Source organism: Rhopalosiphum maidis, chromosome 4, assembly GCF_003676215.2.
Source record: "Rhopalosiphum maidis isolate BTI-1 chromosome 4, ASM367621v3, whole genome shotgun sequence".
In the NCBI taxonomy this organism is placed as follows: Eukaryota; Metazoa; Arthropoda; class Insecta; order Hemiptera; family Aphididae; genus Rhopalosiphum; species Rhopalosiphum maidis.
In genome coordinates, this window is record NC_040880.1 from 12,613,861 (window position 1) to 12,638,839 (window position 24,979).

The 24,979-nt window shown below is 27.0% G+C and overlaps 1 protein-coding gene across 1 annotated transcript in view; it reads left to right on the forward strand.

The window, feature by feature from the left end:
• Positions 1-231: 231 nt before the first annotated feature.
• Positions 232-24,979, forward strand: part of LOC113560604 (alpha-1,3-mannosyl-glycoprotein 4-beta-N-acetylglucosaminyltransferase B) — a 29,285-nt gene continuing 4,537 nt past the window's right edge. Inside the window, exons 1-2 of the mRNA XM_026966587.1 lie at positions 232-817; positions 1,122-1,226. Of these exons, the coding sequence (XP_026822388.1) occupies positions 1,130-1,226 (97 nt within the window). The 5' untranslated portion in view covers positions 232-817; positions 1,122-1,129. The remainder of the gene's footprint in view (positions 818-1,121; positions 1,227-24,979) is intronic.

The following is a 24,979-nucleotide window of genomic DNA, read 5'->3' on the forward strand; positions in this document are numbered from 1 at the left end:
GTCGAGTTTGACCGGCTGACGTCGCGTAGTCGTGTACACACACTTCACTGGGCCTCGTACGTAATTTAACATTGGCGTACACATTATAATAATATCATAAACACCGCAAGTTCGGGGACGGAAGTCGTGTAGCGCGGCGGTGGCGGCATCGGCGTTGGCGGCGGCGGCGGCGGCGGCGGCAGCGGGTACACGCCAAGAGGTTACACTACACACCTCAGTAGTCAGTTTCGGTCGGCTTTGCATCGCCAACGGTCGTAGGTCGCGCGCGGACTTTGGCCACGAAACGCGCTCGTCAAAAGTCGTACGCGTTATGATGACACGTACTACCGGTGTACGCGCATCGTGAAAAACCCGTATACAGGTCGGGGGGGTTGAAATTTGCAAGAGATCGCACGCGGACAGCAGCAAACGACGAGACTATGTCATCGATATAACACAATATATACCAACGCGATCGCCGATTGTGTATACCGATAATACCGAGTCGTATACCGTAGTGTACGTAGTAGAACGCTAGTGACTACGGCGATGACGACGACGACTTAACGATCGACGAAAGGCTGTTGTTTGTTTGCGTGCAGTTCGCGATCCATACCGCTCATGATATATATATATATATATATCATCGCTGCAGTACATTTACTTAATATATATATATCATGATATTTTGATCGTTCAGTTTTCCGATCAACCGGCGAATTCGATCGGTTAAACAAAGACAGTAATACTCATATTATTATTATAATATAGTGGTGCGAAGACCGCGCGACACACGTGCGTTTCACTCTCGGCACGTGCTGCGCTACTATCACTATCGGTAGGTGGACTTGTACAATATTATATTATAGTGTACGATCGATAAATATCATACACATATTCCGCATATTATGTATAATATTGTATTAAATAGATACTCAATATCATTATTATTATTATTATTATTATTCATAAAACTTTTAATACGCGTGTTTGATCGAACGATCGTAAACTTACTAGCTATACGATATTATATACTATAATTTATTATCTATAATAATGTGTATATGATATTGTGCATGTGCGTGTAATATAATATGTATAATTATGATAACCCGTCGCATACGTGTGTGCGTGTGTTACAGGTGTTCCGATGGGGTGGACGTTACAACAGCCCAGGTCCCGTCATTTGTTATTGTTATTCATAACGTTCGCGTCATGCATCACAGTCGTGTTCATCTCCAAGTCGGGTGAATAATAACTCTTATCCAATCATAATATTACGATAATTTTCCGTATTGACAACTGTAGGTACAAGATTCACGCCCTGACTCGCCCGTCGTATCGTTAAAATAGTGTAATACAGATACTGTCAGTAGCTGTCACTCGATGTAATATCATTGCATCTCGAAAATGAAATAGCTCTCTTATATGTTATATAGCTACCTATTTGAATACAACGTTTGACCGGCCCCTCACTTCCCACCAACACATTTTAGCGCTTAGTGTTGAATTTTAATTTCAATTTTTTTTGTTTGATTCGTTCACCGCTACTATTTTATTATTGTCGTTTTATCATTAAAAATGTACGAGAAATTCGTGATTCAAAAAAAAAAAAAAAAAACGATGATATCATTAAGGTAATATTTTCTGCAAACTTGCAAGTTTTCGTTTGGCAAATAACATTATTTATGATGATTTATGGTAAACGCACATACACACTTCGCGTGTTTGAAAACGAATTTGCGTTTCAGAATTCGTACACACGTGTATAATTGATAATACATTTGGATGTACAGGTTTTTTTGGTGTTGCAAAACGACAAGAATATGTGTAATAATTATTCTACCCGTGGTTCATGGTTCCCATTACACACACGTTTTTATACCTTAGAAAATCGTCCATAGTTAATAAGGCACCGGTACCCGGTTTATGCTGTACGTGATCGAGGTATGTACCATAAACGGTATACCGTTTATTATGTATAGATAGTACAATGTGCCTATGCGGCGCACGTGTGTCTGTTAAATATTGATGAATGAAATAAGTGTTTGAAATACCTCGACATCGCGATTTCCGTACAGTTTGCGTGTATTTGCAAAATACTACAATTGTATATTATAACATTTATAATAGATATCTTTAATTATCATATAAGTTCATGTCCACATATCCATCGAACTTTATTTTTTTTTCTCTATCAGCATTAATATTTTCCAACGATTTCCAATTGCATGAGATATCTTATCGTATAAACGTACCTACACAAATATTTCCAAAAAAAGGGGAATTTTTCGGTACATATTTATATTTTTTATATTTCATATTATTATGATATTATTATCTATCGATTCTTATAAATTACCTATTTATTCATTTATGTTCTTATACGTACCGATTTTATTAGAACGTTTTAAGTACAAGTATTGAAGTATATTATATCGTCGTATAGGTTTCTTATTGTTTTTTTAACCATATTATATTATGTCATAGCTACAGACCTACAGTCACGTATAGGTACACAAAATAACAAAACATATAAATCCGTACACGAACATAATATAATGCACAATAAATTACTAAAGAAAAAAAATAGTGGTTGTGAGGATAAATAGAAATCAATATTTTAAATAAATTGGTATTCCCAATCTGTGAGATATGAGTTGATGGAAATGCACATTTTTTTAAATATAAATAAAATATAATGGTATAAAAATGTTTGATAATAAAATAAAATATGGCTTGACATTGATGGGGTCGACGTTGACTACATATTACAGAAGTATTTTTTTTTTTAGATAGACTCTCGTAAAATTTTTTTTCACGATACGTTTTTACCATATTATTTCAAATGCAAAAACAAACACATAATATGTATATGTACTCGTATGTATATATATACTCTTATACTGGATTATCCATTAAACTGGCCCCACTAAATTTACAAATAAATGTTTCTATGTTTGCAAAAATGTCTTTAACATATTAATATACATATACCATAGGTAGATTAATTATTATTCGGTGTCCCATAACTTTTTATTTTATCAATATGTGTTGTTTTTGGTTTTTCGTATTTTATGATTTCGTGATTTGTAAAAGAAAAAATAATCTTCTAAAACATCAATGTGATATTATAGCAATTTTAAACTTTGAACAAATATACGTAAATAATTTTTATACGAATAGAAAGAAAACGAATTCACGGGTCATTTATTTTATCGAAACAAAAATCCCTGGCATCCCTATAAAAGTTTGAACTTTTCAAAAATCACAGTGAGAGATTTCCGAGACAGTATCCAAGACTAACACGTTATGACAGTGACACCGCCGTCTTAATTTCAAATTTGTACATAAACTTCGATCCAATCCCATCTAACTCTAATACTGTAAGTGTGTGCATGTGTATGTATGCAGTGTGTGTACGAGCGCGCGCGCGCGCGCTTCTTACGTCCGAGAAGTAGATAAACGTGACTGCGTCCATAATATGTTCACACAATACAGAGACCTACTGAGTATAAAATAATCGATACAAACGAATAATGTGTAAATTTATTGCCTTGCGTTAAATTAAAAGCAAATCGCGTGAATCTGGTTTAATTTAAAGTATATGCCATTATAAAATGTATAGGTATGTAGGTAAGTACCTAAGTATGTTTTTATCCGTTTAAATTCCAGTTTATCCAGGTATTTTTATTTCGTCAGATAAAATATTAAAATATTTTTAGTTTACCTGTGGTAACGTGGATTTGCTATACTTTATCGGTAAGCCTTATAAATTGATTGTTTTATTTTATACCTAAAACACGATATATTAAACGTATTTATAGTAATCCAAATGCTACTGTTTCCGAGGGTAATGTTAAAAAAAAATTTCATCTTGCTAATCTTTTTCACTTATTGTATATTTATATATTATATACAGGGTGATTCACCAAATATGCTTAGCTCCCATTTAGAAAAAAAAAACAACGCAATTATTCAGTCTGATTTTTGAAATTTTCAAATATATTTGCTATTAAAGATCATTTTTTCAAAATTTTTTTAAACTACTTAAAGAACTTCTTCTAGAAATACTATCTTTTGTTTTTCAAATTAAAGTCCTCCTTTTCCACTGTAAGTTGTTTTGTGGAAAAATGTTCTGAGTATTTTTTCTAAGTAAATTAAACACTAGTTCTAATATAGCATCTACTTTTTTTTATTTTTTGTAAAACCAATTTTAAAGACTTTTAAATCCTTTTTATAAACATTTTAATAACTGAATTAGCTACATTAATATTATTTTTACAACTTGTATATCACAACATGACACTCTTTAAGTAGTAGTATATACAGTCTTAAAAATTTAAAAAAAATGGTCTTAAGTATATATTTAAAATTTCTAATAATCATAATTTTAATACATTTTATATTAAATAAAAAATTGAGGTGAGCATGCTTGGAAAATCACCCTGTAACTTAATATAAGTATAATTACGATGATTTTATTATAATATATTATGAGAGCGTATTATAACATTATGCTATTGCTAGGTAGTTATAAACAATTATACAAGAAGTAGTTAATCAAAAATAAAATTGTATTAGGTAATTTTAATTTCAAAAAAACAAGATTTTATAAAGAGTTAATTTGATTTACGAAAATATTGTTGTTCTTTTTTCTTATTGAAAATTGCATTATAGAATCATATAGAATCATAAACTAAGATGAATAATTAATGACTGCTTGGATTGTCAAGCATTTCATATATTATTCTGAATTAGTTATCTATTGTTCGGTTTAGTTTGATATTTCCACAAAAATTATTTCACAACTAACAATCCAATTTCCTGCGAATTCACGAGGATCCGAAGATTCAACTAAAAACTATGTATATAATTAGGTACCTAGTGAAATCCATATTTTTTGTAAATATTATCAGAATAACTTATTCTATACGATTGGAAAATATATGATTTACAATAAATGTCGATGTCGTATTATTTAAAATTATATACATAATATAACAATAAATTGTTTGTTAAATATAATAATATATAGGTAGGTATATCAATATATTAAGTTTAAAATACATTTTTGACTTAAATATTTTTTTTACATTTTAGTTAATTATTTTTTTTTGAAAAATAAATAAACGGCTGGAATGTAACGTTAAAAACAATGTAAAATTATTAATTTACAGCGGACATATAGAGTAAATATTGTATAAGTTATGTAAATACCCTCCAGTATGGATATATTTGAAAATTTCATATTTTAAAGTATGATTATTCATTGTAGTTTGTGAGTATTTATATTTTACATTTAAAAGACGTGTGTAGAAAACACTGTATAAAATCTTTAAATTAATTTCTTTTTGAAAATTATAACATATCAATATCTTTAATTTTGAGTTTTAGCGGTATTGTTGTGGGTGTACTAGTGTATTACATATTATTATACACTATTATAATATAGAGTAAATCGAATTTATTCCCTATAAAGGAATGGTTTATGACAATGTGATAACTTTTCGTAATCACCGTTATTCGTATAACACAAAATTCAAGAGCTTGTAGTACATAATATAATATTTAGAAATATGTATAAAAAAAGCGTAAAAAATGCTTTTATTATCTTTTAAAAATAAAGCACTGGTTCTTGCTTTTGTTCACGATGAATTTAATCACGATTGGACCGCTGCCGTTATTTACCGTAATTATATTATATAACAAATGTATATATATATATATTATAATACGCTTATTGATTAAACTTCTTTTACATTTTTGATTTGACAGTTATTGAAAAGCATGGTTTTACTACCTTGCAAGATCGATATTTAAACTGATTTTCGTTAACCTGCATATAATTCGATTAATTTCATTCCTGTTATTTTCTGTCCGGGAGCTTTTTGTACAAATTTCATAAATCATTTTATATTTTTTGTCGAAATAAATAAAAAATAGTTTTAAAGGTGTTTTATTGAAATATTTAACGTATATACTCGCCTATGGTATATATTTATTTATTGTGTTTGTTTGCTGACTTGTATTTTAATAATTGATTAAAATGAATTTTATGTTTGTTGAAAAAATAATCATTATAATTATGTTCAAGTATTTCGCTTACATAAGTTCAATATCAAATTAAAGTAAATTATACAAAGAGAAAAGAGATCTTGTTTTAATAATTTTTTTTTAATTTTTATATTTTCTGATTATTCTTTTATGAAATAATTATTTTAGAACTGTTTAAACAAAGATTCAACTGATTTTATAATCACGCGTGTTTTTTTATAGTTATTTTATATGTATTTGAAAATCTCAGCACATTTTTTCTTCAAGTAGACGGAGTCTTTCAAAGGTTACATTTGATGTTAAGTATGTCCTATTAATATAAAAAATTGTAATACATCCTTAAAAGTTCAATAATAAAGACAAAATTATATTTATGGTTATAAATGCATAATATTTATGGGTATATATGGTGTATTTAAGGGTTTAATTATATGTTACAAAATTAAATCAATAATATTATGTGTCGATTATAATGTTATATTGTTTGTAAGACCGATAGAATTTTCACCTTCGAAAATAATATAAAAAATCTATTTTATAAGTTTTTAAACCGCATAAACATTTTTATTTTTCAATGTATTATTGTTTGTTTTAATGTAAAAATAAAATCTGTAATTTCGTGTGTAAATACTGTACTAAATCGAATTAAAACACGTATCCTCTTTGCGGTATACTAAAAACTGTAATCTTCACAGCATGCAATGAATAATATCTGTTTTTAATTAATTTTTTAAAGCACAGTGGATATATTCGTTACACATTTGTACGGAATTAAATTTTCAGCGCCTAAATTCATGGTCACATAAATAAAACTAGTGCCCAATTGGTTGAACACATTTTGGACTTGGTTCAAAATAAATTAATTTTAGTTGAATGGAATTCAATCTTAAGTTGACTTAACGGATTGCTAGTTTGGTGATGGTTTTCGTCCAATTTGAATTTAATTGAGTTGCTCAATGGATAGGAAAACTAGTTTCCGTCCTAGAAATGAGACTATGCGTCTTTCTGACAAGTTGGTTTAATAAATTTGTCTGGAAATGGGATATAAAAGCATAACTACGTAATCAGTTAAAGATTGTTAATGTTTAATCAAAATTAAATATACAATTTTACGAGTGAAAAAGAGAAGATAATTTTGTAATTTTTTCGAACTGTTATTATTTAAAACACAAACAAACGTTGTAGTACCTAATTAATAAAATTAATGTTGAACTCAAGTACAATGCATTGTTATTATAATAATATGTACAATGATAATGTATGCTTTATAGGTACTTTAAAACAACAATTTTGTGATATCTCTATTAATTTCCAATTTATTTTACGTCAGTTTGGATTAAAGTTATTTATGGATAGATATAATATATACGCGAACAGTTACGATGTTTTAAATTAATTTTACTAATTACTTTACTGTTTATCGATTTCTCACTTCTAAAATATATAAATGATTATTTATATAATATCAAATGTAACTTTTTTTGTGATATATTCAACGAAACCATAAATCAACTGTATGACAGCAATGATTAGTAGTATGTATAGATTTTTTTTCCTATTTTCATAACTATCTTGCTATTAATTATTATTCAATTAAAAAATCACTATCATGAGTGAAAAAATATTTCCGGCAGCTTGTTGATGAGTAGCGTAATTTGATTGACACATTTTGGGACAAAGTTGTCATTTGTCAATATACTCAAATATCTATACTTTATATTTGTAGATCAGGTAATAATATTCTAGTAATATTTCTTATAGCAAGTGGATATTATATTTTTACTTTGTATCGTGTCCTATACTATCATAATTATTTATTTATTATGTTATATGGACACTGAAATTAACTATATGAATAGGCAGTACTAACGTTCAATAGAAATAATCTAGTTTACGTCGAGTTGAGGTTGTGACAATAAGTCCCCGTTCTTTTTTTCGATGCAGGTTTTACATATCATTATGTAAATATTTTTTTTTTACCATATTCAAAAAGAAAATTCAATATATTATTATTAGTTCGTTGAAATTCGGTTGCAGATACGTTTTTTATGTGATTCGTCTAATATAAATATTTTTTAAAAAATCTTACAACATTAAAGTAAATATTGTGGTTTAAAATGCAATGTAACTAAAAATCTGAAAACAAAAAAACATACAAAAGCAATTAAACTTAAAATAATAATAATAATAATAAAAAAAAATCATACAACAACTTTTTACGAATTTAAGTAGAAATCTAATTTTATTGAAGATTTATTTACTATCTGCTAATACACTTTTAAGTAAACTTCTTGATGATTTATTTCACGATTTTTCTTAAAAGTTATTTGGAAAATGGAATTCCATCATATTCTACGTTAAGGCAATGATATTATTATAACGACGACAATATGATAGATTATACGAGTACCTATATAGTATATACACGGCAAAAAAAAAAAAAGAAGAAAAAAAAGAAGAAATATCAAATAAAAATATATTATACAGAGACTATAACCATCGATAGGGTTTTGTTGCGAATGTTTAATTAAGCATTTTAGAAGTATATCGACCATCTAGGTAAACATGTTCAGAAGAAAAATAGAGAAAACAAACTAATCAACGATAAGCATAAACGCGCGGTTTGATAATTCCACACAATTGAACGCGATCAAGTGATCACTGCTTTCCGTACGTGATAACGTCGGCTAAAGTACAAAGACACAGCTATATTCTCAAATGGCTCATAATGTTTCATATCACGTGTGCTGCGAATAATTTTTAGTACTATAAGCCGAGAGCTCTTATAATAACTATTGAAGTAATATAAAATTATGATACATATCCAGGGACGAATTGGAATTTTAGACCGGCCCGGGAAAATAACTTTTTAGCGACCCACTCGCAATCATATTTTTGTAGGGGGGAGGTGCACCATACTGAAAGTGGTAATTTTTAGCCCTTTAAAGGAGCGGTAAATATTTATTTACATTTTTTGGTGTATTCACTGTTCTTACAAAAATGATTATATTATAAAGATATAGTGAGGTTTGAATATACAGATATATGATAGGTATCTAGTTGTTATTGGTTGTAATTTTTAGTTAAAACTTAAAAACTATTTGGCCTACTTCAAATATATATGTACTGTTTTAAAAAGACTATAATATTACTAATTACATTACTTACATACTAAAACACATACCTTACCAATATAAATAAACAATATTAATTATACTTATACATATTATTTAGAATTACATATTTAGTTGGTAAACTAATATATCGATTCGACAGTATTTATTACAATATTATAAATAATTAAAAATTTAAAATAAAAATATTCTTATTATTCAGACTACAGGCCTATGCCCACTTGCATTGTTTAAATTCGTCGTCGTCACCCACCGGCTACTACCGAACGCCGACAGGAATAACAAACTGTTTATGTTTTACTGTTCACGGGGGTTGATTTTTTGATTATTATTATTTTAACTTATAGTAATATTTATTATTTATATTAATTATTGACCTATTGCTTCCTAGTTTGTTATTTAAAAAATAGCAATTTTTGCTATGAGAAAAAATTACAAGTTAAAAAATAAGAAAAAAACATCTATATCTTATTGATGTTACTTATTAATTTGTGATAGGCTACAGCTGTAAAATTTGGCGCACGTAGCGGCCCCATCAACTAATTACCACGTGGTTCATCGGAAATTTCCCAATTTCCCGATGGCCCAATCCGTCCCTGTACATATCTAAAATTACATAATTTAAAACTGTACCATTTGGTCAATATTAATATTTATTTATGTTCAACTGAATTATTTTGAGTGAACAGAAAAATTCAACCATTATAATATTATCTGGTATTCAACTTAGTAACCACATGTTAATTTCCTCATCAGTAAAATCTTTACGTTTTGTTTTAATCAGTCTTTATCATATTTGTTCAGCTTATTTTATTTTATTTTTTTAGTTATTTCGAGATATACCGTGTACACTGTTAATATAATATAATCTACATTAAATAATAATACGACACGCATAAATGGAAATACGATATGGGTATCCCAATATGGCGTGGTAAAAAGAAAAATAAGATTATAAAAAATAAAACAAGTACTTGAATAAATTGCTGATAAATTTAATTAAATTTAATTGTTAAATGCGAAATAATTAGTTTATATTTTATTTATCTAGATTTTAGTCACAGTCATAATCGCGATTTATAGACTGTATGTCTGTATCATAATAGTAAGTTGTGAAGTCATCTACATTTGACATTTAATGTAAATAACTTATTATAAAGTTCTGTACATATATTTGGCACGCAGTGTATAGAAGACTAGATTCGTATTTTCCTGCGTTGACAAGGTTACTTTACCCATTACAGTAATGAATAATGATTAAAATAGTGAATTTACTATTTACTCAATAAAAATTGTAGTGAAACTAAATTACTTTCACATACGAGTAAAATAACAATTTATGGTTATTTATTTTATTTCTTGACAATCGTAATAATTCATCAAAAAATTGAATTAAACATTGTGTGTGTTTGTATAATTTAAAAAAAATATTCAAAAACATTCTGGAAAATGATTGAAAGCTACCTATAAGTAGTGTATATTATGCAACTTTACACGTTAAAATATAAAAATAAACTATTTCCTATTTATAATCGTATAGTGCATATATTATTGAAAATTCAGAACGTTTTAATGTTATTATTTCATTTTATCATTTATTATTATTAGTATTCAAAAAATAATATTGTATTATTCTACTGTAATTAGTAAAATACATTGTACATACTATATTTTTATAATTAAATAGCTTTTCTATGCAGATCTCAATTCTTAAAAGTATTAAAAATAATTAACCAAAATAAAGATCGTGAGGAAATATAATTTATTTTTACCTATTTATGTTATATATTAATTATCATTTATATGAATGAACGTTAATAATTAATAACTAGTTTACTTATAACTTTAATTCACGTGACATATTCTTAGGAAACTTTTTATGTATTTCGAAAAAGTAATTTATGTTCTAATTAATTAACTTTTCTTATCAATTAAAACTAAATAATAATGTGACTAGCTAAAATTAAACATGTACTCGGCGTAATTAAATTATACCCAATATACACGGTTTTTCTATGACATTTTTAGTGTCATTTTTTCATTTGATTGCTTTAATTTAATTTTTTTAATTTGCAATACTCCAAACAAACCAAAATGACAACGCATTAAAATGTTATAGAAATTAAATATCCAAAGTTATTTCCATAAAATGTCCTTAAACAATCGTCGTCGCCAATTTAATATATCTTTTCTTCGAAAACTTCTCTCTAGTTCTATTGACTCTTCATCCCCCGTCGCAATTATTAATACAAAGGTACCAATTCGAAACATCCGTAATAATTATTGTTTTCTTATACCACTGTGCTCAACCAATTACTTGAGAAACGAACCTCTCTTCGGGATGATGACAATCGCCAATAAAGGTCTGTCATTCGTTTTCTAAATTATTTTGTTTAATATGTAATATATTTCATTTAAATTTTTATTATGTACTCATACTACGCATTAGTGTATATTGGGATCTTGCCCGTAATTATTATATAAATAACATAGAAACAATCATAACGAAATTACGTAACGCATTACCACGGAAAAGATTTACTGGTTAAATCATTGGGTTGTCGTGACTATCAGACGTGGCTCTGACTATGGTGTTCGGTGGAGTTTAGGTAGTGAAGTCCGGGGACTATTCTCTATCGGAATAAAAATAACAGCGTGACGAGAGTAAAGAGAATAAACCATCGAGCTCCTGAGATGTCAAACGGAAACTCATATCCCGTTTTCATGAACCGCTGTAATAATATATGCTATTAAGCAGGCGATAAGAAAATGGATATCGTCCAGGAAAACGTCTAACGTGTCATCGCGTAAGGTTATAGGTTCCGGGAAAACAGCCAGGAACAGTGTCATCCTGTGTAAGCCTGCATAAACCATGACTCTAACACCTCCGTCACAATATTGTGGTCTTCTGATAAACAATCCTATGGCGTTTGACGTTTTTCGTGATGGCAGTCTGCCCACGCCATATCACGAAATGTATTTGACCAATAATTTCGCAACGGGTATCGATTTATCAAAATAATATACAAATTAGTCATTTTACGTGCAATGACATACCTAATATTTAACGAGCTTTTGGCTGTTGGTCGTCATGACCCCGCGAGTCTGTAGACGTTGGGTTAAATAATGGTCACACGATTATGTTATTATGGTGATTATTGTGATAAATAGCGTTCTAGTGCATTAATTGCGTAAACGTGCGTAAATATTGTCAATAAATTGTATGGCTCTATTTTCTGTCATCCAAAGTTTCACATCCCAGTGCTGGTAATTTTTGTCATCCCTATAGTGGGATCTATCGATTCCGCCAATGTAGCATTGATTCCGCCAGTATCGACTCCACCAGTACTGGTAGTCTATAAACAACCTATCGATTCCGCCATCTACCAATTTATACCTTATACCTAATATTATAATTTAATTAATAGTCAATATAATAGATACAATACAATATATATATATAAGCGAAATAAAATAAATATATAATTAAATATAATACAGTAAATTCCCGTTACAACGAATATCAATACAACAAAAAATCCCGTTATAAGGAAAGTTATAGAAGTTCACTGCCGAAAATCAGGGCTTATAAAGAGCTTATTCGAATTTTCGTTACAACTAAATTTCCGTTATAACGAAAAAAAATTTGGTCCTCTGGAGTTCGTTGTAACGGGATTTTACTGTATATACAAAATAAGACAAATTAAATTTGATAACAATTTTTATCATGTATATTGTGTTATTTTTATATTTTATATACATAGTTAAAAGTTGTAAAATATTATTGCTTATAATATAATGATACCAAACTAACATAACTTTTGCATTACAGTTTTTATTAATATATTTCCACTTATAGACATATAAATACTTCACAAAGTTTGTTTTAAAGCATTTTTCATTTTGATAAATAACTAAGTTATTTTGTCGTTGACTAGTTACAATTTCGATATTTATACAAGGAAAAATCAAGACTAACCAGAATAGTGTAGGACAACTACGCTTCTACACGTTAGATTATCATCAAGCGAGCAAGTTAAGTTATGTTAATAATACTATTATATCCATAAATAAAAATCTATAAAACGATAATTTTTGTTCGGGAAGATTATTTTTTCCCTGGCGGAATCGATAGGTTATTGTTTTTAGACTAACTATACTTGAGGAGTCAATACTGGCGGAATCGATATGCCTTATCCCTTAGTATAAAAAAGTCTGGTGGAATCGATGAAGTCCTCCCCCCTCTCTAGATAGGTACTATAAAGGTAAATATTATAATCAAAAGAAATTTTTTAATTGAAGGATTACAATACTATATTTTGTCATTTGTTAGTTTTTCTCAATAATTAAAACAGAGTATGCAACTAATTGTATCAAAGTTTCTACTTTTGACCTCCAGAGTGTCAACTTTATTACGATTTGCTACCCATGGTTAAAGTTAACGTTAAAGACTGACGCGTCTTATCTGCTTGAAAAACTGTCATCATTAATCATTGTTGAATCAATAGAATAAATTTGTTTTTATTAAATAGTTTATTTCGCTTGGTATAGTAAAAAATAAAAAAAATAAAAGCTACAATAATTATATTACATTTTTTGTCTTTTGTCAAATCCAATGTTCAATTTAATATGTTTTACAATAATATAATGATTTTCACTAATACGAATAATGGCCAATTACATGGTATGGGACGGTATGATAGAACAAAAGTTTCTTATATTATATCTATCTTTCTCTCTCTCTCTCTCTATATATATGTATGTATCTGCATATATTATCCCTTTTCTAGGTCAGAATTATCATTAAAACATAACTACACTTTGCGGGTCTACTGAGGTCTGGTCGGTATTTCGACAGTTTTTTAAATATCATAAAAAACACATCGTACTTATATATTTAACATACAATTGGTATATATTTTTAAAGACGACCACGACGAAGTTCATGACAGATCTGGCAATAAATTAGTAGGGTAAGGTATTTAGGTCCAGTTTAATATATATTTAGATTAATAACACAGTTCCAATATCGTTTCGCGACGTTTACATTGACTAGTTTTAATCATCGTCGATATGAAATGAGACGCACCAAAAATGAAATACGCCTTAGTTAGCGATAGCATTTAGACGTTCGAGATAAAAACGACTCGTAACGTCTACTGTCTACAGCTAATAAACTCAATGAAGATGTTTATGTAACAAATTACCGACGACACGTATACCACTCTATTACAATATGTCCCATAGCACGAGGTGAACGTATATGCTATAGATTATAGGAAAGGAATAAGGGCATAGTAATAATACATTTGAAACGTAGTACGTAGAATGTTATTGGTCTCCGAGGACTTTTGTGGGATATAACAAATCGTTTATCGACCGGACCGCATCAGTGTTTGGAAAAAAATCAAGTCGCGTACCTATACACCACATGAATTATTTAGAATTCTAGACACCATATACTTTATGCTGGAAATAAACGCGGAAGACAAATGTTTTGGGAACACAATTTCTAATGGATTAGCAAGAATATTGAATTGAAATATATCTGTAGCAGAATTAGGGCCGTACTTATATTATATTAAATTACAAAATAAATACCAGGTGGCAGATGGCAGGTACGTTGAATAATGATTATAATATATATAGTAACCGCAAAGAATAATAATGAAAGTATAGCTGTCTTTATTGTTGTCGAAAACAAGTTAGACTTGAAATATAGTCGTTTCAACTACACGGGATAGTTGAGATGAAAATAAAATATACCCACTTAAGACATTACGTTGTACAGTGTATACACTACATTATCAAAAAAAAACAAATAACGCCTAAAAATGTAAAATATATGTCGACAAATTATGTGCGATGAAATATTCAGGAATAATATATCTTCGGTTATTATGATGAGAAAACTACCACTTTAATTAAACGTTTCTTTGTCTTAATAATATTGATCAATAAAAAATATTCCTTATCATAAACACTACATAATATTATAAAAAATTACTTTTATGAAACATTTTTTTTTTAAATATAACTTTGGGAACCGAGTAATACGAAAAGTTTTATTTTCGTTTTGATCTTGGTTTAAAAAATTAAAGATTTGGCTGAAATTGATTATTTTTGTTACTGATCTAAAGCTAATTAATTTCATTTAAGATAAACTTAATTATTTTATATAATACATGAAAAAAACTACATTGAACTTAAACATCCATAAAAAAAAAAACAACAATTTTATTATATATGGCGCGTTTTAAGAATGAGATATGATTAAAATTGTCAAATTCCTTTGTTTTTAGACTCGACCGATGAGAGCTTTTTAATCATTTGTTCATTCTGCGTGTACAACAAAAAAACTTTCACTATATGATTTGAATACTTTCATTTTCTCAAATTGTATAACTTCATAATAGTAACAAACTGCCAAGTATTTTTTTGTTCATTAAGTATTATGTAATTATGTTATTCTGTGTTTTTTTTTTGTAAAATTAATGCTAAAATTATAAATTATATTATTAAATATTATAATTTATTTGTTTGATGTATTTTTTAAGATTCATTTTTATTTTAATTCGTTTTTTTCAAAAGATTTTATATTTTTATTCCTTTTATAGTCCTTTTGTAGTTCATTAATAGTATTTACATTATAATATTATAAAACGTATAGGAACATCTTCATGGGTCTTGAATAATCGTATTTTTTATATAGTTTATTTGCAACTTTATAAGTACATTTTTATTTGTAGAAGCATTTGAATTATATGCTATATAAAATTTATTGGAATTATTCTGAAAATATTTTGATTTTTTTACATTAAAACCATTAATACAGTTTTAGACAGCTATTTATGCCAGTGTTATACTTCGATTCGATGGTTAACATCATTGTCAAGCTTTGAAAATGTTTTATCTCACTATATGATGTTGAAATTTATTTGGTTTTATAGACATTTTATAACTTGTAATGAAGAATATAGAGTTTCAAGTTTGAGAATTTAACCAAATGTTACGTTAGTTGTATAAATCATAAATACAATTCTTATTCTTAAATTAAACTATTTAAAAAAATTATACATTTTAAAAATGATTTATTACGGTGAAATAAAATTGATTAATTGTTACAAGCAATAAATGTAATGACAAAATTGTGCAAATTATATTAAAAATTATAATTTTTTTTTAACTGTACTTTTATACAAGTTTATTGCAAATGTGACTTGGCAATTGGCACTACTGTAGATCTAAAAAAATATTGGTATAAGGTTGTAGTCCTATATGGCTACAAATAAATTTAATATAGCGAGAAGATGAGTACAGAGCAATTCCTCAGGCGTACTCATTCTTTTGTATCCTTTATGCATTAAAAAAGTGTGATCCTTAGATATATTTAAAAAATTTAATAAATTCATCGTTGAAGGAAATAATAAAGCTTACTTGTTGAATCATCCTGTATAATCCTAGATTATTCCCAATTTACCTTAGGTCTTTTAATACGTATTATAGTATCTATAATAAAGTCAAAGCCTCAAATACAGGTTGGTTATGCCACATAATATTAGTTATTAGTTGTTACTTATAAAATATAAAGTTATATAACTGCTTATTAGTGTATACCTTTGACTTTAGAGGCTTTAGAATAACTTCAAACTTGTGTATTTCCATTCAAACGAGATATAATAAATTAAAAATACATTTCGTACAATCCAATAAAAATTAGATTTGAAAAGAAATATTTATAGTGCCAAGTTCTTCACTCCGAATTCACCAAGTCGTGCTAATGCAAGACCCTGTGGTATTTATAATGTATTAGTAGGTATGATATTATGTAATTTTTATTTTAGTTACATTCATTATTAATTCCTAGATCGATAATTAATTATAAACCACAGTTTTGTTGGTATTGTTTTAGAAAAACAAAAACAAAAAAAAACCATAAAAGTTTTTAATCTAGATTGATTAAAATGAATATTATTTTTATTTTATTTTCGTCAGGAATAAAAATATAATGGGTACAGGGGAGAGACGACGGTTGACGCATATAATTTAATAATATATCCATATATATATATTATATACGTCGTTAGCCGTTTTATGTAATAGTATAATATATAATATACGTAATAATAAAATGTAAATTAAATATCCGTGAACATTATTTATTCATCATGATAATATACGATCCCTACTGATTAACAATTTTTTTTTATGTGGGCTTAATTATTTTTTTCTTTTTGTACGTACACAACATAATATTATTGTTCATAATATAACTATTTACTTAACACTACCAGAATGTTCGACAACTGCAAAATATGATATTCAAATATTTTAAGGGAATACACTATATTAACGTCATTTATAATTTGTATTCATGACTACTGTTATTATTAAAGTAGGTACCTACCTACCATATCTGCGTATGTATATATATTATATGCATAGTGCACACATGTATAATTTTATTTTATTTTTTTAAATTATTTAAAATACAATAGATGAAGAATTTTTTTATTTACTTTATAAATTAATATTGTATTCTAAAAACAATATTATTAATTGGATCTTGATTTATCCGAAAACGGGTTAAGATGGTCGTATTTAGTTAACTTAAAAAACTATAATCGATTATATGTATTAAACATTTTTTCTCGAAAGCTATGAAGGAACAAATATGACCTTTTTCGAGTACAACTTGCGATAAATTTCCAATATTTATAGTATTGGGTACTAAATAGTGTCACTTAACATTTTTAGCTTTATTTCTGTTTCAAATAAAATGTAAAAAAATATATATTACAAAATTTTAATAGCTTCATTATCTACGACGACAACTGAAATTAAAAATAATATATGCATTTTGTTACAAATACTTGAAATTCGCATTTTTATATATTTTATTTTTAATGGTCACGCGAGAATGAAATTTCGGCAGACAACTAGACCATTAACCATACATTGGTCGTAAACATACACTTTTTTTTAAATTATTAGTGATATTAAAATGCTGACCTTACATAATTAAAACTTTTAAATAAAAAAAATATACATCTATACAATAATAAGAATGGAATTTTTGTATAATATACATATTAATAATAGTTTTATTTATAAAGTAGGTATATTTGGCTAAAGTATTTTGATTTGCTAAAGAATTTTATGGTATTGTTTCCGTTGTCTGGATTTGGTCCCCGTTTTCGTGTTATATGCACTTTTAACTTAAAAGTTTAAAGTATAGATAAAAACGTCAAAATAAAAATAATCAGTTACCATTTATAGTGAATTTAATCTAGTTTCAGAGAAGACGGTGTACATTTATGTTTAAATGAAAAAAAAAAATGTTTAGAGTAGCTTTTTCCATTCTGCTTCTCAGAATGTAACATTTTTTCATTATTATTATCATATTTAACTGCCAGTTAAATAAACTTTTCATTATACCTTGTATTTTACTGATGGTATTATTGTTGTATTATAACTTTTTTAATACTATCCATTTGGTGCGGACGGTTACCCATTTTCTCACAAGGTCGCATTATTATTATTTATAAAAAATTAAAACTTCTGTGTCACGAAATATGACTTAAAAACTCCGCCGTTCTATAAATGTATTGTTATTCATAATTTCTTTATTTTGCTTTCTTATGACTGTTATGGCTTTCTCGGCACGCTCGCCTTTAATTATAATATTATTAACATATCGAGTCCCAGTTCGATAAGGTTTCTATTGTACATCGCCCCGCAAACTTACGATAACCCGTCTCGTGGTTGTAGTTGGCCCTTTAAAAAAATGTAAGTTCGTCAACGAGTCAAGGTTTTTTGTGAAAGTTATAATAAAAGCAACCAATAAAAGTATGATAATCTTCGTAAATCATCATTTCATTAAAAAAAAAAAATTAAGTTGACGAATATACCTCTCACTAAATGTTTTTTAATTCGTATGTATAACCTATATATGTGATACAGGTCTGATTAAAACTTTCAACCGTGTTTTTTACAGAAAAAAGTGTTCTTATAAAGTTAAAACTAATAATTTAGGGCTTTCAAGTTTTTAGCTCGGTACACCTATTATATGTATATACCTACGCAGATATTCTTAAGAATAATAAATAAAAACCTTAAGTAGATTCGTATAATTAATTAAATTAATTTAATATGGCTTAGGTATAATATATACACTATTGAATATTATTAAATAATTTAAATAATACGGCTAAAAAATGAATTATTATGAAAATATTTTAACGTTATTATTGTTTTCGTACAGTGATGTATTGTACGTTTCATAAACCGTTTGTATATAAAGCTTACACATATAATATGCCATTATATTGATTACATTTTTATTCTTAATATCATACAAAATGTTTCGAATATTTGGGATTGAAAATATTTAATAAATTTTTATGATATTATTATTTTTATAACACGTAAAAAAATATATCAAACCCCAGAAACTTTGTCATTTGACATTAAAAATTACATGTTTTTGATAATATAAAATGTATAATATATATATTGCATAAATCCTAAAAATTTAGTGTTATATCCTACAGAATATGTTGTATAAAACACATACATTTTAGAATAAAATATATAAACGTTACAAGTTAGCTAGTGGAATTTAATATTGTTGTGTGTTATGCACAAATATAATGTACAAATACCGATGTCTCGTAATTTAAGATACTAAAAAGCTAAAGCTACAGACAAATCGTAAACTGAACCTAAACATATCCGAAAATCTCGACACCTCTCTTGAACCGAACGTGCGATGAACAATGAGACATTCATACAATTTATAAAAATCACCAACTTATTCAACAAAATCTAATACAATATATTTATATAGGTACTCGTGTATAACAATTTACCAAATAATATCGCAGTAATAGTTTTTATTTGTTCTCAAAATGTCGTAGTTTTTCCTTCACAATTACACTGTGAATTACAGGTGGTGAAAAGGGTATAACTTTATAGGCGTGCTTTTCCACATTAGAATTTATACATAGTTCTAGCACCGCTAGTTGTATACGCGTTATAAAACTTTACTTTTTACCGTTTAATTGATGTATATTATAGTTATTTGAAATCCAGTGAAAAATATTTAAAGGCACTGCGTCTACTATAATTATTCAATTAAGCCGCGATAGTATAAATCGCACTGCATTTTCATTAATAATAATATTCTTACGTTATCCAATTATACTGTACGGTTGGTTAAATAAACGTTTCAATTATTGTTTTAAACGATGCGCGCCGCATTATTTCTCGGAGCATTTAATTAGCCTTTAAGTAAAATACTTCCAGCATTTAGGAACAATCGTGCGCTATTCTTAAATAGTTAAGTCTCGAAAGTAGTATAATAATATTATATTAGTAGTGTTATACTATCCGTAATTATTATTAAATTGCACTAGGTGCAGTATAGTTCATAGACCTTGATTCGGATGAATATTGCTGCAAAATATGCGCACAGACATATCGCATATTGTACGATATCTACGCTAAACGACTCGGAGTTTATCGCCGTCGTAATTGTTGTTGTTGTTGTCTTAGTACAATTTGTAAACAATGACGGAACATATTTCATAAAAAGCAATTCTTAGTGCAGAGACATTTTTTATTACTCTCGTTTATTACAAGAATAAAGTAGGTATATAATTTATCAAGCCATATATTATTTTATGTGTGCACTATCTTTTATAAACTCATAAAAACGTTTGTATCCGACTATAATATTTTTAAAAGATTGAGCTTGGGATCCTTAATATAGCTTAGGAGCGCTAGGTTTTTAACTTTTTAAACTAAACATTATTCAGAATTTAGAACGAAATAAACATTTCCTTATTTCTTATTTAAGAATATTATATTATAGTGATTTAATAATATCAGCATATGTGCATATACATATTATACAAGAATTCGGGTTCATTGTAAACGATAGAAAAATTGATCAATGGTTTAAATCCTAAATTAAGTAAATACATCTTTATATTAAACTTTGAGATTTGAATTTTAAATGACAAATTGTTTTAAATATAATTAATTTAATGATTTTTTGTATATTATTATCGTAGCCAATAATCATTTAACTTTTGTCGTACTAATTTAAAACATTTAATTTTGGTCGACATAATGCTTATTGAGTATTGACTATTTACTATTTAGTATAATATAATTACCTATTTGTGAAACATTTCATTGTAAGATTTATAATAATGTTTGTTAATAAGTTAATAAGACAAATATAGCAAATATATCATTGTACAGTACAATTCGTACTATCGCACTAAATGCTCTATATTTTCGTATAAATCTATGGTGAAATAAGTCCGTAACGATAATCACTGTAGTGTATATAATATATATATGTATACACACAATAAAGGTTTTATTTATTGAAATAAATATTTTTTTAGAAAATAAAAAGGACAAAGATAATAATATGAATTTAAAATTTTAAAATGTGTTTGTTCATTGCATTATATGCAAACCTATTCAATAATTCTTGAAAGTCTTAATAGTTGCAAATCGTTATTTTATTTTTATTCAATTTAATGCTGAAAATATGATTTCTTCATCAGAAAACTGCAAACTATTCATCATGATTTTTTTATACATATATAAGTATAATCGGTTATAGATATGTAAGACAAAATATGTCTGTCCGAGATGTTGTTACTGAATAGTAATAATACATTATGTATGAAATAATGTACTCTACAAACAATTCATGATTTTTCGATTTTATTTCTTAAATTAATTTTTTAAAAGTATTTGCAATATTTATAATTAGTACAGAATAAACAATATTATTTCTTTTACAATATCAATCCAATATTGTATGAACATCAATCACTAATATGATCAACATAAACACCTACATTTTCATTATCCTAGTCAATTTTTTGATTGTAATTACAAACACTTATTACACTATACAATTAAGCAAAATAAATGGAAATTATCACATTTCGCTGTTCATTATATGACTAATTACAATGTATTAATACTTTTTTAAACTACGATACTGATTCAATATTACACATTTAAATGAATACATTTAGAACATGAAACAATAGTTTTTATTAGTTTATTACAGTAGTAGTTTATATGCGCTTGTTATAAAACGTGCCGTGTGCTCTATTCGGCTTGTTTAAAATTCAAATAATTGCAATTAAAAAAATTCCTATTTTATATAATATAATTTCTCCTAAAAAATACTTTAATTGGAAATGTTCTGTAGACAAATAATGTTCAAGGAGATGTAATAAGCGCACTAATATTTTTATGTGAACTACTATTTTTGAACTGTATTCTCTCCTTAACCCACATGGAATGGAAAATTTGCATTCAACAGAACCAACCTTATGTTTTTAGTTTTAGTATAAAAATTAACAATCTTAAATTCAAGATAATTATCTGTGTTTGAACGTTGAATTTTTTTCGATATTTAAATTTTTATATACGATATGAGTAAGTAAAATATTACGATAATATTATGAGAATGTCAATGTACAAACATATAAAATGGTCTAAACTTTGAGTTTGATAATTTGTCTCAAATAATAAAGCTAAAAACTCGAGATTGGTTCTGATTACATTAACAGAGCGCTGACATCCTTTTAAGTTAAAGTAAGTTGCTATTAAACCTATCAATAAACATTATAATTTTTAAATATAAATATATTGGGTTCGGATAAAAAGGCATTATAACTCATAAACATTAATTAGACTTAATGTCAATAGTCGATCTATTGATAGTCCAAATTAATAAGAAATAAAATAACACTTTGATGATTTGATATAATTATATTATACGGAATATCTTATCTGTATAATGGTTAAATAAATAACACGCTTATAATCGCATACAAACATGGAGTAGTTGTTAAGTAGTTGCTGTTTGGCACAGCTGTTTATTCGAAATAATAAAACATATTTTCGGCAATACTAGTGTATATATAAAAGTAATATTCAATCGGATTTGTTTCTATTATTATGCGAAAATAATATGATTAGTGCTCATTGTTTGCTCATCGGGTAAACTAAATTTGAACGCTTTAGAATTCTCAAACTAAATCAATATAATAAAATAATTCTGAATTTTAAAATATTATATGAAGTTGGCCTGTATTTAGAGATTAAATGCAGAGCTTTTCACATTAATTATTTATTCGTATCTCGGGTTCCCGGTACTGGATGTTTAATCATCACAATAAGAAATTTATATTAATGATTGGGTGCTCATAAATACGTTATTATTCGGACTAATATGGGTTTATGAGGGTGTTAAGTATAATTCGGGAAAAACGTAATTTGAACATTATGGATGTGCCAAATGTTTTTGACTATAATGGGTATTCCATAAATTATTACCGATGGTCAACACGTATGATAATATTTGATATTACTGAATTAAACTGAATTAAACGATGTGTAATGCATCAACGTTGAAATGAGATATTGACGAGAAATATTCAATGCTTAATATCAATTGATTGTAAGATTTTTTTTAAATAACTAATGACTAACGACAAAAGTAAATGCATAATTATATATTAACAAATGAAACATTTTGTAAAATAAAAATAAAATCGGTGTAACTAGAATGATTGATTATTCTGGTTTCGGTTAATTGAAAAAAAAACATGGTTGTAGGATTTTTTAGTTTTTAGGGGTTTAAGGATTCATGCGAATTCGGGAGCAAGCTCCTGGAAATCTGTGTATTTTATTTATGAAAATATTCAATTATATTTATATAATATATCAATTTTAAATTGATTGTATACGTAAATTAATTTATGCTGACAAAAATATGATTTATACGAAATTGTCACCAACGAGAAAAATAATACCATATTTACTCTTTTACGACGATAAGTTTTTTTTGAAAATATATGTAATATGTGGTAATACATTTTACCTACATATTTTTCGCAATGAACCAAATTTCGAAGTATCTTCCGTTTGACGTCATAATACAAATTAAGTGCAAAATCCCTTCAAGTATAAATTTTAATACTGTTGCAGTATATAGGACATAAGTAGTGTATAATATTAATTCTAACTTGATCGACGCCTTTAGAAGAGCCTCTCGAGTAAAATAACATACTCATTAATATTCTATCTTTATAGTAAGTCTTATAACAAGTTACAATATAAAATAATCATACTTTTTTTATCAGTTTACCCGGAAAGTTCAAAATAAATTTGAAGTGTATTTTGGCTTAAACTTAATATACACAAAGTTTAATATATTATGTACATTGTACACAGAGTATCTAACCATGTTTGTCACCGTCAATAATTTTTTTCTCATTAATATTTTCAAAAATGTTTTTGAATATAACGATTTTACTGCAGTGTTAAAAGTGCTATCGCCAATTATATCATTTTCATCTTCAATATCGTCGCTGGTAGAAAAATACATTTAATTAGCATACTTTTTGAAGGACAAAGTTAAAAATTATCTGAAAAAAAAAACAAAAAAAAATGAATAGCTGTGCATAGATATTTGAAATTGATACTACTGATCAAATATTCATATTAGTATTTTCTATACATAGTATTATTTTCAAAATATTTTAACTCTTTTTTTTTAGTTATTAATGGAAATTTTACACTTTTAATATTTCCCAAAAATATTAATAACGATTTTTTTCTTTATTAAACAGTTTGAATTGTATAATAAGGTTCCATATAAGTATTTTATATTTGAACCATAGAATTAAAAAGTATATAACTACAATTTTCTCTATAGACATTTTAAGTTCAAATGTATACGAAATTATAAATTTAAACGAAAT